Source organism: Aulonocara stuartgranti (genome assembly GCF_965226115.1).
Source record: "Aulonocara stuartgranti genome assembly, chromosome: 20".
NCBI classification, from domain to species: domain Eukaryota; kingdom Metazoa; phylum Chordata; class Actinopteri; order Cichliformes; family Cichlidae; genus Aulonocara; species Aulonocara stuartgranti.
In genome coordinates, this window is record NC_138956.1 from 1,033,393 (window position 1) to 1,048,920 (window position 15,528).

At 42.0% G+C, this 15,528-nt stretch overlaps 3 protein-coding genes across 4 annotated transcripts; all 3 read right to left on the reverse strand.

Annotated features, from left to right (window-relative positions):
* Nucleotides 1-37: 37 nt before the first annotated feature.
* Nucleotides 38-3,531, reverse strand: LOC309696792 (rho-related GTP-binding protein RhoA-C-like). The gene is made up of 5 exons (XM_082518210.1): nucleotides 3,436-3,531; nucleotides 2,735-2,890; nucleotides 2,174-2,294; nucleotides 1,958-2,088; nucleotides 38-1,860 (listed from the first exon to the last, which is right to left on the reverse strand). The coding sequence occupies exons 1-5, from the start codon at nucleotides 3,505-3,507 to the stop codon at nucleotides 1,687-1,689; spliced, it is 654 nt and encodes a 217-aa protein (XP_082374336.1). The 5' UTR covers nucleotides 3,508-3,531; the 3' UTR covers nucleotides 38-1,686.
* A 904-nt stretch (nucleotides 3,532-4,435) lies between these two features.
* On the reverse strand, nucleotides 4,436-9,925 carry usp21 (ubiquitin specific peptidase 21). Its single transcript, XM_082518197.1, has 12 exons — nucleotides 9,757-9,925; nucleotides 8,911-9,335; nucleotides 8,411-8,467; nucleotides 8,200-8,317; nucleotides 7,991-8,105; nucleotides 7,702-7,821; nucleotides 7,547-7,611; nucleotides 7,277-7,464; nucleotides 6,550-6,628; nucleotides 6,342-6,449; nucleotides 5,704-5,818; nucleotides 4,436-5,553 (listed from the first exon to the last, which is right to left on the reverse strand). Exons 2-12 carry the CDS (start codon nucleotides 9,064-9,066, stop codon nucleotides 5,460-5,462), a joined length of 1,215 nt encoding a protein of 404 aa, XP_082374323.1. The 5' UTR covers nucleotides 9,067-9,335; nucleotides 9,757-9,925; the 3' UTR covers nucleotides 4,436-5,459.
* A 116-nt stretch (nucleotides 9,926-10,041) lies between these two features.
* arhgef3l (Rho guanine nucleotide exchange factor (GEF) 3, like) lies at nucleotides 10,042-15,426 on the reverse strand. Of its 2 annotated transcripts, none has more exons than XM_082518193.1 (13): nucleotides 15,063-15,426; nucleotides 14,686-14,734; nucleotides 14,517-14,564; nucleotides 13,921-13,974; nucleotides 13,675-13,782; nucleotides 13,422-13,580; nucleotides 12,970-13,032; nucleotides 12,793-12,889; nucleotides 12,280-12,356; nucleotides 11,858-12,115; nucleotides 11,027-11,197; nucleotides 10,665-10,857; nucleotides 10,042-10,503 (listed from the first exon to the last, which is right to left on the reverse strand). In XM_082518193.1, exons 1-13 carry the CDS (start codon nucleotides 15,098-15,100, stop codon nucleotides 10,256-10,258), a joined length of 1,563 nt encoding a protein of 520 aa, XP_082374319.1. In that variant the 5' UTR covers nucleotides 15,101-15,426; the 3' UTR covers nucleotides 10,042-10,255. The 2 variants fall into 2 exon arrangements, with proteins under 2 accessions (XP_082374319.1, XP_082374318.1); XM_082518192.1 differs by having other exon boundaries at nucleotides 14,517-14,567; nucleotides 15,063-15,421.
* Between the last annotated feature and the right edge of the window lie 102 nt (nucleotides 15,427-15,528).

Consider the following 15,528-nt stretch of genomic DNA (forward strand, 5'->3'; position numbering starts at 1 on the left):
ATATGAACAAAAAACAAAACAATCAAACAATCAGATATATAGACATGTTATGTGCAATTTTATTTTAGGAAAAAAAACAACAACAGGAAAGTAATTTAAAAAGACAGGGAAATGGTAAATATTAATAAATGAATAAATCAAAGAACACATAAATACCTTAAAACAGATAACCCTAATACCAGCTTTATGAAAAAAAAATAATCCAGAAATACCCATACATATCACAGTAAAGAAAAAAAAAACGAAAAAAAACAACAACAACAAACAAAAAACCCTCTAGCAACCCACCCTCAAAATACTCTGGCCCAGCCCCTTGACCTTGACTTTCTATTAATTAAATGAGACAGCGGTTACAATTCATCATTTAACTGACATAAGCTGACCATAACAACAGGATCGAGTAAAATGATTAAAATATATGAAGTAAATTAGGCATCAACAATAAAAAGTTATATAGTACAATAATGACAATATCAGTAAAGAGGGGAATGGGGAGAATGGAGTAAAAGGCAAACTCGAAGTACACAACATTACCATGTCCTTACAAGGCCTTGTAAGACATACAGTACATAACAGATAATATAGTGATAAGATAAGCCTACCATCTATCTGAAAGAATATTGAACTTATCAGCTACACCACTTATGATTTGACCCACTGATTAACACAATCAAAAAAGGTCCTAAAAACTCATGTGTTTAACCTGATTGTGCCTCTGGCTATATAGTATGATGTCTTCCAGTAAAGTGAAGGTTTCTATGTCACTCTGAGTAGCTGTTAATTTCATTACCCACCTGAGCCATGAAATGTGGCCATTGGGGGGGAGGGTAACTTTGGCATGGAAAACAGGGGTTAAGGTCAGTGACACAGACGGCCTTTCCATGCATACAGTACGTAGACACATGTTAATACACAACCACACAAATATACACACATTCACTGCATGCAGAGCTGCACTGGAGAAAAACAAACTACCATACAAATGCATACACACACTCTAAAGTACAGGTAAGTAATTCTGTATGGGAAAATATCTCATACAATCTAACTTTAGGCATACCCCTGCATATCGCCTGAGTCAGAAAATGGGCCTGAAGTACCCAAGCCAGTGACAGGGAGAAAGCCTTCAAATGTGAGGTGTGGACTCTTACAAATGACAAATAATACCCTAAGTTATGAATCCCCACCCCTCAACAACCATCACTCTCAAGGCACTACATGTAGGCGATACTGTGTAAAATTTACTTAGAGATGGCCTAAATTCAAACCTAATCATGTCCTTTTCTGACTTCTCTTGTGTTCTCAGTGTCTTTGGCCTTCTATCGACCTTTTCTCTCCTAATTTCCATCATGGCACATTTGCTCCCCTGTTTTGAACTAGTCAACTTCAAATTATACCCATAACCTGCCCTGCAAACTTCTAGATTAGATTTCTTTTCTTTTGTATTTAAATTGATGCAAGAAAAGTGGCACACAACTTAAGAGTCCAAAAACCATGGTGTGTGTGGTCTTTTGAATCATTTCAGATCTGCTCCACTTTGCTAGGGGTAACTGGGTGATCGGAAATTGAGCATCTGCATAACTTTTCTTTCCCATTCCCCCACCCCAAATATCCCCCCCTGTCAAATTTCAGTGGAGCCTGTCCTCTCTATCTGTGCTTAAGGACAGCCCCCTCTGCTCCCAGTGCCTATAACAGTAGGCAGGTGGACTTCCTGTTACGCTTCTTGGCCTGCAGCGCAGCTCTAGTTGCCATCTCAAAGACTTCCCTCACACCATCTTTGGTTTTGGCAGAACACTCTTGGTAGCCGTAGGCACTGATGCGGTTTGCCATCTCTTTGCCATCTTCATATTTGACTGGTTCCTGGGGACACATGTCACAAAGAAAGTTTACATTTGAATATTATTTTATTGATTTAACTTGTTTGTTTAGCTGAATTTTCTGAAGCCACCACATTTACCTGTTTCATTTTGGCTAGCTCTCGTCTGGTGTGGTCATCATTGCGCAGATCTTTTTTATTTCCTACCAGGATGATGGGAACATTTGGACAAAAGTGCTTCACCTCAGGAGTCCACTTTTCTGGAATATTCTCTACAGTGAGGAGAATGAAAAAGCAATTAATTACATACATCAAGGGGTTCAATACTTACTAGTATGGATGGTGCTCAGATGGTACCTAAACTGTCAGGACTGTCCACAGAGAAGCACATGAGGATAACATCTGTGTCTGGGTAGGACAGGGGCCTCAGCCTGTCATAATCTTCCTGACCCGCTGTGTCCCAAAGTGCTAGCTCTACCTGAAAAGACAGAGAGTAACAGAGTTAAATGACTGGATAAATCTACGGAAGAAGAAAAGCAAAGGCAGAAATGACAATAATATAATTTGATTAGTTAGACAGACTAGATATGGTATAGCAGCAGCTAGTCTGATGACCACGATGCAACATAATAAAAATTCACTGGTTGTGTTGAAGCATCCTGAGACAAGATATTGAAGAATGAGTTGCCCCTGATGCACCCATTGAAGTGTGATAACGAATGTTAGATAAATATGTATGATTGAGTAAATGTCACTAGACTGGCAGAAATCACTTCAAATGCTCAAATTGAGTAGAAAGGTGCCAAGTACCGGTCCATTAGCAACTAATTAAAGAGGGCAATTGCTTTTATTTAAATGCCATACAAGCACCCACAGCATTACAATCAAAATTATTTGCAAACCATCATTCCCTCTCACCTGTTTCGCGTCCACTTCAATGTCTGCCACATAGTTTTCAAACACAGTGGGTACGTAGACCTCTGGGAACTGGTCCTTACTGAACACGATGAGGAGACAGGTTTTCCCACACGCACCATCACCGACGATCACCAACTTCTTTCTGATAGCAGCCATCTATGGAAGAGTTGAAAACATTGTTGCGCATCCTAAGACAATACTCCCCAGTTAAAAGGAAACACTTTGAGGTGCATTAATAAATAAGCAGTCTAAATAGGACTAAAATTTTCCGATGCTTCGCTTACAGTTTCCCTTTGCTGACATCTAGCACAAAAATACATCAGAAATCGCTAGTAACGCACAGAGGTCTCGTTAACCGTACAGTTTGGCAAATAGTTCCTAGCTTACGTTACTATGTACATTTAAAGCCGGAACCGATGGCAAACAGGCGGAGGTGCCACTGAGGTGTAGAAACAATTACTCAAACGTTTCCGTGCTACATTCCTATTCCTACTAAAAGCCCGACTACTCCAGTCTGGGGCCTGTCAAACCAGCCTTTGCTAGCAGGAAAGCTAGCGGTGTTTCCTATGAGTTTTATTATTGTCATTCAAAATCCTCCCTCTTAAATTATAACTACAGTATTCATCCCATCACAGCCATATTTATGCGCCTGAAACAAGAATCGGCTTAAAGTTTATACGTTATATGGAGAATTTGATTACCTTGGTGTTTCTCTGTACGCCTTTCTCCTCTTCCTGACCGACTGGAAAACTCCGCCCACCGCTAGTACACATGCGCACTATTACGTCATTCGCAAGTAAAAACCGGTGTGACGGGGAATAATACATAGGTGGCCGTTTGTTTATCTGTTTGTTAGCGAGATAACGCAAAAACAACCCAGCTGAATTTTATGAAAGTTGACGGGGAGGTGGCGCATGAGCAAAAGAAGGATCTGTTGAAATCTGGGGCAAATCCATATTACTTTCAGCAAAATTGGGTATTTTGTCTGAAGGACATTGCTCTCTCCGAACTGTGCGAATTCATTAATTAAGTTAAGGTACTGGACTACTAATTTGTATAGGAATGTCAACCTATGGTGACCATAATCACCATAGGTGAACAGTATGTTTATAGTTTGAATACACACAAAATGGGTGTGTATATATGAATGCATTTGTACATATGCACCATTCCAGTCTGGTTAGTCTCCCCAGCTGACTAACCATGCTCATCCTATTTGAACTTGGGTTTTAAATCCTATTTCTCCAGCAGCACTCAGTTTATTAATAAAAAAATGTATAAATCCCATTTACTACTGGTGTCCCCCAAGAATCTGTCCTGGGACCCCTTCATAAATTTAATATCAGCTTCCATTGTTATGCTGATTGTATGCAACTCTACCTGTCTAACAAACCTACCATTACTCTCCCACCCACAGCCTTCTGCATTTGACTCAAATCAAATGCAGCTTTTTTCAAACTGAACATTAATAAAACTGAGGTTCTCCTCATTGGCAACAAATCCATCATGTCTAAATGTAATTTTTTACCCTCCCTATTGACAACTCCTCAGTTTCTCCCTCCCTCTTGACTCAGGCATCCTCATACTTTCATCTTTGTAACATCAATCACCTTGGTCCATTTCTCACACCTAATAACACTGCGGTACTTGTTCACACCTTGGTTACGTCCCACATTAACTGCTGTAACGATTTTCTTTTTGTTTTTCCTTGCAAGTCTAGAACTCTGCTGCTCACACCATCACCAGAACTCCTTCCATTAATCACATCACACCTGCTCTTCAGCAGCTCCACTTAAAAATCGTACTGATTTCAAGATTCTTTACTTCTCTGAACTTTTGCACATCAGCAAAACAATTCACACTCTTCTTCTTCCCTCCTTCTTACTGTCCATTCCCCGCCATTTGACTACCATGGGGTCTAGAGGCCTCAGTACTCTGCTCACCACCTTTGGAATTCCATCCCACCAGACACGCTTCTTTAAAAGTGGCATATTCACTCTGATGGTCTTCTAATATGAATCCTCTGATCTCAACAATTTTGCATATTGTAGATTTTGTTTATTAGCTTGATGGGTATTTGTCAGTTTATTACTCTAGTTTTAACTCTTCTGTGTGAGATGACCTCGAGTGTTTTGACAGGCACCTGAAATAAAATGCGTAATTATTCACTGAACATTTTCATGATCGCTGCATAACTTTTTACATTTAACAAAAAGTAGATTGACATTTGAAAAAGGTTCATTTTATTTAGAGATTTCTGCAGGGCTTTTATTTATGTATTTTCACTTACAAAAATCCACAAACTGTAATTTCACCCAAGGGAACAAGTCTTTTGCATATATTTGTATGTCCCAACTCAAAAAATTTTTTGCACAATATCATAACAAGCATGAGTCATGATTGTATTACATTAAGAGCTCTGCATCATTCTAAGCACGTCACTCGCTCATGCCTGAGAACTAGGGCACAGAGACTCTTAAGGCTATGGTCTGTCTGAGCTGTCTTAGTGAGACACTTGAAAAGCATCTCTACGGTTTTTAGGGGGAGGACCATGTCTTCAAGCCCTGTTAGACTGAGCATGGCTGCTCTCCTCCTCCTCAGTTCATTTGAGGGTAAGCTCATCGAGTATGAGAAGTTTGCCGATGTCAGAGCACAATACTGCTGTCTATTTGTTTCTATGGACACTGGAGGTAAAGTTGCTCTGATTGGCTGCTTGGCAGCCAGTCTATTTCCTGACGGTGGCGGTGCTGTTGCTGCGCTGGTAGAACAGCACATAGGCTTGATTGGTCTGAAGCTGGTTCTCTGTGAGTGGAGTCACACTGTCAATGGGCAGACGAAGGGAAAGTTTCAGGTTTATGCAAACATATCTTAATACAGAATAAGCAGGGTTTCTCAAATATATAGACCACCTTTGATGTACAGTTGTCAAAATATGTATATATTGTGTGTAAAACGAAATGATATCTCACCTGGAATCATTGTAGAAGCACCAGCCATTTTCATCTAAGCAGCAGGCTGTGTAATGTCCCATGTTTACTGTCCCAGCATGGTTACATATTGCATATAAATCATACAGAACTGAGCCTGTGGGGACAAACATAGATCCAGAATTATATAGTAACATAAATACAATGAGTTACTTAATCCAGGGTTCAGAACTGTATTGTGTCAGAATTCCAGATGTGCAGTTTATGGAATAATCTCTGTTGCAAGCGATTAAATTAGGATATGATTGCGTATATCCCAATATTCCTTTATTTTCTATTACAATGCATGGTTTGAGTCAGTGAATCATCATGTTAACCTCCCTATGCTTAAAACAACAGATTCATAGTTCACAGCTAAAAACCTTTTTTGCAGCTGATTTATGCCTTTTCTTCTAACTCTCTTTTTCCTCTCTCTCACCAGCCATTTGTCAAAATAAAATCATGTAAAGCAAGCTCTTAAAACGGTTTTGTAGTGCGCTCTACCCACTTGTGTCAAAAAGTTAAAAGCCCAGGTTTTCTTCCACATTTTATTGCTTCAACCTTTAGCTGCACTCCTTTTGTTGAAAATACAGCATAGAGGAACACAGCATGAATGGATCAGACAGGCTCGGTTCTCTTACCACAGTCGACAGGTCCGTATGGTCCAAGGTCCAGGTTGGTGAGTGGGAAGGACACATATATAGTGCTTTTACTGATGGACCACCTTGACGTCGTGAAACGGTTCAGATCTTATCGAGACCGTTAAGTATTATTAGCGTCACACATCTGTGCAGATAAAAATCACACGCCTAAAAGCATCACAAGTGGAAGAGTTGTTGCCAAGGATACGGATCACTATAACCTGGGGAAACCTCTGGATAGACAGCCGCTTGGTGCACTCTGTACGCCTGTTACACCTCTCGCACATCTGAAGAATGTATAAACACACATATACACACCTCAACACAACATACCTTACATATGCACACAGGGTCCGGCGTATATATCAAGTACAAATGAGCAATGTTGTTTAGTGAGCCACTAATAACTAAGATGCACTTAAGTTGGACACTCTTATGACAGAAAGAAATTCGAGAATTCTCATCATCTGCCTCACTGTTTATGAAATTAAATGTTTTTTTGTGCCAGATGATTGCATTTCTTTGAAATGTTTTCATATTGATGAGATCACTGTATTAGTCGTTTGGAGTCTAGCAGTTTACCCAACTCCCCGGTTTGATCCCGGGAGGGGACACAAATTCCTTTGGGCTTGTGACAGGAAGTGTAAAAACATCTGCCACATCTGGAGCTACCTGCTGTTATTACCCCCCATGTAAATAAGAGAGCAGCTGAAAGTAGCTTTACTGTTCAAGCCATTTGACTTCTTTCACACATCTATATGTTATGATCTTTATATGGAATAAAGACAAAAACGTAATGATATGTGTAGGTCATAAATGGATCAAAACTGTGTTAAATCATCTCCTTGCTTACAGTGTCTGTGTCGATATGTTTTAATCACACTATTGCTGATCCAGACAGTTGCTGAGATTCGACAATCATCGCTTTAACTTACTGGTGAATTCTCCTTGTCCAGTTTCTCCTCCTGAGAGAAGAGGTCCAGACACTCCCTGAGCGTGACCTCCCCAGTAGAACTCCTCTTGGGGATGGGCAGTGACAAATCGCAGAACACATCAAACGTGTTGGAGTAGTGAGAGCAGACTGAGCAATGCAGTGAGCTCCGCAGCTGGCCTGAGAACAGATCTGTAGGGACCAGAATGATCAGCGGTCTGCTTTAACGGGGATAAAAATAATGGATGAATTTGACTGGAGTGGCTCTCCTCACCAACAATTATGCTGTCATCTCTCTCCAAGTGCTTCTTCCACATGACAGCCGCCTCCTCAGATATTCTAAGGGAGGATAAGAAAAATGATCAGAACGTGCTCACATGCAGGTAATCACTGTTTTAAGGACAGATTTATTCATTTTAGCATACACACCGAAACCTAGCAAATTTTTGTTCGGGCTCCTTCCCGGCTCGTCTAACGTATGGTCTGCGATTTATTTCGGTATGCAGCTTGTCGAGTAGGAACCTGAGGAACTCCTGAGCATCCTGTTGACTGTGGTGAACGCAGAAAAATTAGCAACTAGTTCTTCACAAGAATCAAAAGTCTGTACAAGTGGAACAAGAGAAGGAGTTTAACAGTTTACACATAAGTGGTAAAAAAGTTGTTAACCTCGAGGAAAGGCGAAACAGAACCCCCCCACAAAACAAATCCATATCCTCACCTGTAACCATTGAAGTAAGGCACTGCTTCTGTGAATACATTGTAAAACTGTCTAGGATTTACAACTTTGTCTCCTTCATTTACATCCCAAAGGCCCGACAGCACCTTAGAGAAAGCTGGCATGGCAAGAAAAACAGAAACAAGAAGAAAACATGAAACTCTGACGCAGGAGAGACAGTCAAGACAGAACAGGAAGGAGAGGAAATGCACCTTCCATCAGTTTAGCTTCCTCTTTGGAGAACTTCTCGTGCTTGTAAGATCTGAGCAGGCAGTAGCCCCGCAGGCCACATGTGTGAGACAAACACTGGACAACTGCATTTAGAAAACACTGGGTCCAAAACAAAAGAAAAAAGGGAGAGTGATGTCAAATAATGTTCATTTCAGAGGCCCTTTAAGAGTTTCATCTGTGATCTTTACTTACGGTGTTTCCTACGTTTCTAAGGCCAGTCCTGCCTCTTCCTAAGGTGAGCTGCTCCTTCTGAAATGTAAAAAACAAAAGGAAGTCGATGAACACAGATCTGTCGGATCTGCGAGTACCATACAGAGCACTGTTCATTTATTTCAAAACACACAGTGTGTGTCCTACTACGTGACCTCTGGATGTGCTGGTACTCCATGTGACTGTCTGCCTTGACCCCGCCATGTCAGTGTGTGTTTAACTTTGGCAGGACAGATTTAGCTTTCTTATCTCATTAGCATAGCAGAAGAGACTAAAAGGAGGTCAGCCTCGAGAGTTCATCCTATTAGAGACCAACGAGGGCTGACAGGTGTTTAAACATGTGTGTTGATGTGTATTCTCCCTTAACAACTTCACACCTTTCTTTGTCTGTGCTTGTGTTTTTCTCAGGTAAAATTTCACTTTAAGAGCTTTTAAAAGTTTGAGGATATATTAACGCCATATTTTTCCTGTGTTGTCCACACCTCATTGTCAGCGACCAGAAGCAGGCCCATCAGCGATGTGTAGAGGACAGACTGGGAGATGTCGGTCGTCTCTCTCTGGAGGCCGTTCTGAGACACCAGGGTCCGACACAGAGCTTCACAAGAGCCCTCCCCACTGACACTGCTGGCTCCAGGCATCCTTTTATACTAGTAACCGGCTAAAGTCGCTAACAGAATGGGTCCTGAGATAGAAAGGTGGCCTTCCCAAAGAAATCCTAGCCAGATGGTTTGCGCCTGAGATGGGGAAAGCTGTTCTTCCTAATTTATTTGACATTCAGACTCAGAGGTGAGCAGGACGCGGTGGTCTCACACAGGCCTAATCTGTCTCACAAGACATGTAATCCAGCTCTTTGGTGAATGAAGTATGATGAAGAACTTTTTCCTTTTCAGAAAAATGACATTTACAGCTGAAGGGAATAAAAAAAGAACAAGTACTCTGTGAATGACCGTCTCTGACGCTAAACCCGTCTCATAAGTAGATGAAGCTGATCCATTACACAACTGTCTCGTTACTGCGGCACGCACGAGAGCACAGAAAGTTTGCATCCACACATGAACATGTCACGTTTAAAACAAATTTTAAAAGCATTTTTGGAAATATCACTCGAGCTGGATTCAGCTCAACAGAACACATTAAAACACTCGGTTATGTAATCAATAACACACCAGTCACACACACGAGGCGTCTCCTGAGATCTAAGCAATGCCAAACGTTACTGACTTTTGGAGGTAACTCGTAAACACTTTATTTGCAAACAAAGTAACTTTGCAAATAAAGCCGGTCAAATGTAGCAGGACTAACAAACACACAGAGCGGTCCGGACTCACCTGGTCACTCTATCTGTGGACAAACTGTCCCAACCAAACTGTTCCCATCATCTGCTGAGCTGTTAAAAATGCATAAGGGGCCGTCTACTGTTTCACTGTGTGCCTGTTGGCCAGAGCTGAAAGTCTACCTCTCCCCTGTCCTGTCACCGGTGTCAATGAGAGAAGGAGGGAGATGGAGAGTGCGAGAGGGAGGGGTGGAGGATAATCAGCTCTAATCCTTTCTCTGTAGATCTTGTTGGCTATACTTAGACCTGTCTTTGTGTACTTTCCCACGAGTGCCTCAACAATCTTTTACGTGTCAGTTTATTAATTATACAAACTCAAAAACACATTTTTTTCTTTGGTCAATTCACATTCAGTACTGTTCTCACTTTATACAGCAATCACTGCAATTGCAGACAGGAAAAAATAATAAAAAGAACATTAATATCGCTGAAAATATCTAAACACATTCATCATTCGCAGACAGTCAATGTACACGTGCCGCTCAGTCTGACAGTCAGCGACTGGTGTGGTCTGCCATTTCTGTGTCCGAGCTGAGGCTGAGCTCGGCTATGTGATACAGGGCGGGATCGTGGTGAGGAGACAACTGTGACTGGCTGGTGTGGGCTGTCCTGTCGCGTGACTGGACGATGGCTTGGCGCAGACAGGTGATCCACTGCTGCTTGCTGAAGGAGTCGTTGGCCTGCAGGCTGTACGAGTGAGCTTTGGCGCGCCCTCTGCTGCTCACGCGGAAACAATTCTTCACTAGAAGATGGAAAGAAGAGAAGGGAGAAGGAAGGTGAGCGGAAAGTTTCACTTCAGCTAAAACAGAGCACAGGGGATGGCTTACTGACATTTGTTTGTGTCACAGAATTCACCAGCAAATACGAAACAAATAAAGTATGCAGATTATGCGATCATATTACCTTTATCGTTTCCCCCTGTGAAGGCTCCTCTGAAGGTGCCCCCTCCAGCAGCCTCGCCGTCTGGGATCTCCTCCAGATTGATCAAGGCATTGGGCAGAGGCTGCCGGTACACGTTAAACACCTGACCACCGTCCTTGTCCTCTCCTGGTCTCGTCAGCACCAACACCAGCTCAAATAGGAACACATGCAGCCGCTGACGGGGGACAAGTGATCAAGAGAAATGTGCTGACACAGTTTCTAAGGCAGAGAAGCCAACTTTCTAGCACTCAAATCTGAACAGCCAACATCTTCTGCCCTCCTTAAATGACTTTAGCCTCTTCATTTGGATTCTGAAAGTGTGAAGACCAGTAAACAACATCTACCTGGCCCTTATTGTTCTTGAGTTCTCCATGGCAGTAGATGAAGCGGGACTGCTGGATCTCTGGCACTCTCTGGCCCTCTTCGAGGTAGGACAGGCCCCGCCTGTAGAACTGACACTCTGCTTCCCCCGTCTTTTTATTCACCTCTGCCACGATGCTCTGGATCAACTCCAACTGAACAGAACCAAGACTTTTTAATATGTCATCAACACAGGGCCCTTTTCCTCCTGTTGCTTCTTGTAGGGCTAAAATTCTGGGCTGGAGCCAAGAGAGTATGACTATGAATATTTAGAACATATTTAAATGAGTGGTTTGGTGTGATAATTTGTTTAGTCAACAGTATCCTCTTTCAAACACCATCAAAGGAAACTTTAAAGAGACTGCAGGCATCTTAAATGCAGCACTAACTGCGGAGTCATGTTTTTATTTGCTTTTGCAAACTGTAAATGTAAAAGTGATGAGCCAGATTAGTGAATATACTGGTAAGAATTAATAACTGGCCTTGTTGCCATCTGGAGGCACTGTTGTGCAACGCAGGAAAGGAAATACTGTATTTTAACGTACTTGAAGACTGATGGATAGAAATGTGTGAATATTAATAATTTGGATTTACAGCATCTGATGCAACAAAAGAGAGGATGCTTTGCTAGACTGTAAAAATAAAACTAATCAGTGTTATAATTATAGGCTTTATATTTAAAAGCAACACCTTGCAACCATCTTGATAAGTGTGGATTTCAGTATTTTGCAGCTGCTGCAGACCTGGCACTGATTAAACTGTGAATTCTCTCACATGCTTGCAGATGTAAATGATTGTGTAGGAGCCCGACTCACAGCATCCGGCAGCGTGTCTTCATCTGGGTGGTCTGGCGGAGTGCACTTCTGTATCTCTTTCAACAGCAGAGGGTACTTGACCAAACGGCTCCGAGGGAGATCCAGGAAGTTCCACAGGTCCAGTTTCCTGCTGAACGAGGACTCCTGACACAGACGCAGAAAGTGCTCCACTCTTTTCTCGTGCTTTTTCTGGTCCAGCAAAGCTTTGGCTCCCACCTGGTTACAGCAATATGTAACATACGCCTCCAGGCAAGGAAACTGCAGAGAGAAGCATGGGAAGAGTGCGCAGCAGTGAGATAAGAAGGTGAAGTCAGCGGGAAAAGAAAGATGGAAACATGCATAAAGACAGAAGTTAGATTACGTTAAGATTAAGAAGGAAAATCAGAGAGAAGCTGAAGGCTGACTTTTCTTCTCTCACTCACCCAGTGCATTAAAGTTGGCCCCACCTCTCCAACCGTTTTCTCTGATCCTCTCAGTCGCTCGAGACGAGTCAGCAGATCTGATATGAATTAAAAGAAAACAGGATACTCCAAGTTGTGCTGACCTTATTTCACTACAGCTCAAAAACAAGTAGTGTGCATAAAAATACGGCACTTCTAAAAAAACTAATTAAAAAAATACAACTTCCCATTTTATGAAGTTTGTTTTCAGGGCTGGGCAGTGTAGAAGCTTTTATTTCTTTTTTAATGAGCCTTTAATTCAAATGATACCTAGATAACATTTAGTACATGGTATGAGCTGTAAAACTACTTTACCTGCTCCTGTTTACTTGTAACTATTTCAGATTGTGATGTAATTACACTGAACTGCAACAACCTATACTTTATCAAGACTTCACCTCATTGCCTGAATTTCATATTCAGGAAATGAGCTGGTGTGTTGATGCATAAGTGGAGCTCGAGATAGCAGCACAAGCTGCACAAAAACAAAGTTACCTTGATGGAGGGGGATGAGTGAGTCCAGAGTACCGAAGATCTGTCCAAGCTCACTCTCTGTCATTATGTCCAACTTCAACATGGGCTCATAGTACACCTGGGAACAGACCCGGGCAGTTAGCACATAAAAGCCTGCATGTGAGTGGATTAAATGTGTTGTTCAGGTTGAGCAGCTACCTTCTTAACCAAACTGAGGTCCTCTATGAGCTGTCTCTCTCCTTGGGTTAGCTCGTATATGACCTGCAGGGCATTTAAAATAGTTAACGAATGCGCACGTTATTGCCAGTGTGATAACAAAGATATCGGCGCGCGCACACACACACACACACACACACACACACACACACACACACACACACACAGTGTTGAGTTGCATAAGAAGTCAGTTAAATAGACAACACGAGCTCTCACAGCTGATTGTTCAATAAAGGAAGTTGAGCCTTCAGTGCCAGCTCACATCCTCTTTCATAATACCCATGAAGAGCAGCTTCACAGAAATGAAGAGTAGGTACAAGTTACTCCGCCTACACGGCAACCACAGCCACACAACTTGACCCATATACAGGCCCCCAAACACATTCTGCTATAGTAACAAGGTATTTTAATAACGAGGTTTTTGTTTAGCGCACCTCTTGCCGTTTGATTTCCTTTGCAGTCAGATCGTGACTTTCCACAGTGTCACTCCAACACTGGCTGTTGCGGCGACGTGGAAACGAGGAGGCCTTTGTCCGTGAACGCAGGGGGGCTGTGGGCAAAGGTCGAGCTTCTGTACGAAAACTGATAGACCGCTGAGAACAGAGAGGAGCAGCTGACTGTTATACAAAACCCCAAAACTCATTCACTGGTCACTTTGTATGACTGGACTGCGAGTGTGTTTGTTACCGAAATAGACTGGCCGATGCGCTTCAGAGCAGGGGTCTTCACAGGGTTTAAGACGCCTGTCAGGCTATTGGACTTTGCCACAGGTTTAACCCTCTTATTGCTGGGCTCCTGAAGTGAACCAAAAAAACATTTTTAAGATCTGCACAAAATAGTCCACAAGCTGTGGTTCATTCATTCAAACCTAACTGTGCACAAGAGGATTTTAAAACAACTGAACACAAATCTGGCATCTGCAGAACACCTCACCTCCGATTCCTTCAGGTCGGACGTCATTTCACACTCATCCTCTCCCTCCTCGTCCTGAAACATGTTAAAAAGTTAAAAATCAACTCGAGGTACACGCGAGTTCAAGAAAGTGGAAAGACAAAGATGGTGAGAGGCGAGATGTTGCATGGTGCAGATCTCTCATTTCCTGTGTGTCTTTCAAAGAGGAAGAAGGTTGAAAGTGTGCCTCTATAGTGAAATTGCAAGATGTCTGCCTATTTCTTTTTGCCACACTAACCACATCAGCTGTGTCTTAATTGCAAGCAACACTTTAATAGCATCAATAAAAAGCCTCGGATTATATGGATGATGTAATGTACAGCTGGCAAAAAAAAAAGAATATCTGAAAGGTGAAAATAAACCGAGATAAGCTGGAATTTAAGAAAATGAGACAAACTCCATTTATAGACTTGCAAAAACTTCCATGGCTGCAAACACAGCGCTCACATCTCCCGTCAGTTCTGCACTCAGCATTGTGGTCACAAAGGTAAGGTTGACTAACTTCCGTTCGTTACAGAGAAACAGAGAAATGAACATGAAGCAGCAGCAGCATCGATGCGTCTCAGTCTCTTACTCACCTCTGAGATTCTGATCACAGGTTCAGGGGCCGGGTCTTGTTTTCTCTTCTTCTAAAGACAGCAGTGTATGAAAGTGAGTTTCTTGGACAATAATTAATTTTTTTTTAAACGTTAGTTTTTAATGCAGGAAAAAGATGGTGCAAGAACCAAAGCCGATGTGGCAGCTTACCCCTGCATGATCACAGAGGACTGAGTGTCCCTCTGCTGGCACACCGGACCTGAAAAGAAGAAAAGCTCTTACTGGGCACAAATTAAACATTCATACAGGGAACGTATCTTATTGTGTGATACATTCAAAATAACACTTAAGTAGACAGTGTACATTCAAATGACTTGTTTATGTGCCGTGCTCTAGAAAAGTGCATTAAAATGAGTTTTTGTTCCACATGTCGTACAAATATGTAAGTTTTGTAATCATGCTGGTGACAAACACAGAAAATTCACTTAGAACACGAAGTACGATTAATCAACAGGAATATTTTTCAGCACCAATTTGTAACAGAGCAGCCCAAGGTGGAAGCATAATAAATGCAAAAGGTACCGTACCAGGAAGTCCTTTTTTCACCAGTCTCCTCCACTTCCATCGTTTCTCTCTTCAGTGCATCTTTACCAAATCATGACACATTCTCAAAATCACAAATGGTCAAATAATCCAAATTTACACCCGTCTTCTTTGTTTGGGTCCTTTACAGCGAGTTGTTTGCAGGAAGCGTGTTGAGAGTTCAGTGTACTCCTTCCTCCTCACTTTCTTCCTCATCTCACAGTCGACCACATCCTTTAGAGTTGCACACATTCATGTATCCGCTCTCGTCAGGGAGGAGCGTTCAAAGCCTTACACAAAACATATCAAACGTGTCTTTAAACTAAGAGCACTTCACACACTAAAGTACCTAACGACATACTTGCTCCTGTGTGGCACAGATTAGCTACAGCCATTTGCCTTTTAAAAAAAATAAACAAAAAAATTATCCTTTGCCTACATTTATAAATTCAAAACGCCATCACAGACGAT

Coding starts and splice junctions, on each gene's coding strand:
- arhgef3l (XM_082518192.1), bottom strand. CDS start 15,100: ATGGAAGTGGAGGAGACTGGTGAAAAAAGGACTTCCTG. Junction 14,568..14,685: donor TCCTCTGTGATCATGCAGGG/GTAAGCTGCCAC, acceptor TGCTGTCTTTAG/AAGAAGAGAAAACAAGACCC. Junction 11,198..11,857: donor AAGACACGCTGCCGGATGCT/GTGAGTCGGGCT, acceptor GGTTCTGTTCAG/TTGGAGTTGATCCAGAGCAT.
- usp21 (XM_082518197.1), bottom strand. CDS start 9,066: ATGCCTGGAGCCAGCAGTGTCAGTGGGGAGGGCTCTTGTGAAGCTCTG. Junction 7,822..7,990: donor CCTTACTTCAATGGTTACAG/GTGAGGATATGG, acceptor CGTTCACCACAG/TCAACAGGATGCTCAGGAGT. Junction 6,450..6,549: donor TCCCCAGGTTATAGTGATCC/GTATCCTTGGCA, acceptor GGTCTCGATAAG/ATCTGAACCGTTTCACGACG.
- LOC309696792 (XM_082518210.1), bottom strand. CDS start 3,507: ATGTGTACTAGCGGTGGGCGGAGTTTTCCAGTCGGTCAGGAAGAGGAG. Junction 2,295..2,734: donor TTGAAGTGGACGCGAAACAG/GTGAGAGGGAAT, acceptor CTGTCTTTTCAG/GTAGAGCTAGCACTTTGGGA. Junction 1,861..1,957: donor AGCTAGCCAAAATGAAACAG/GTAAATGTGGTG, acceptor ATGTGTCCCCAG/GAACCAGTCAAATATGAAGA.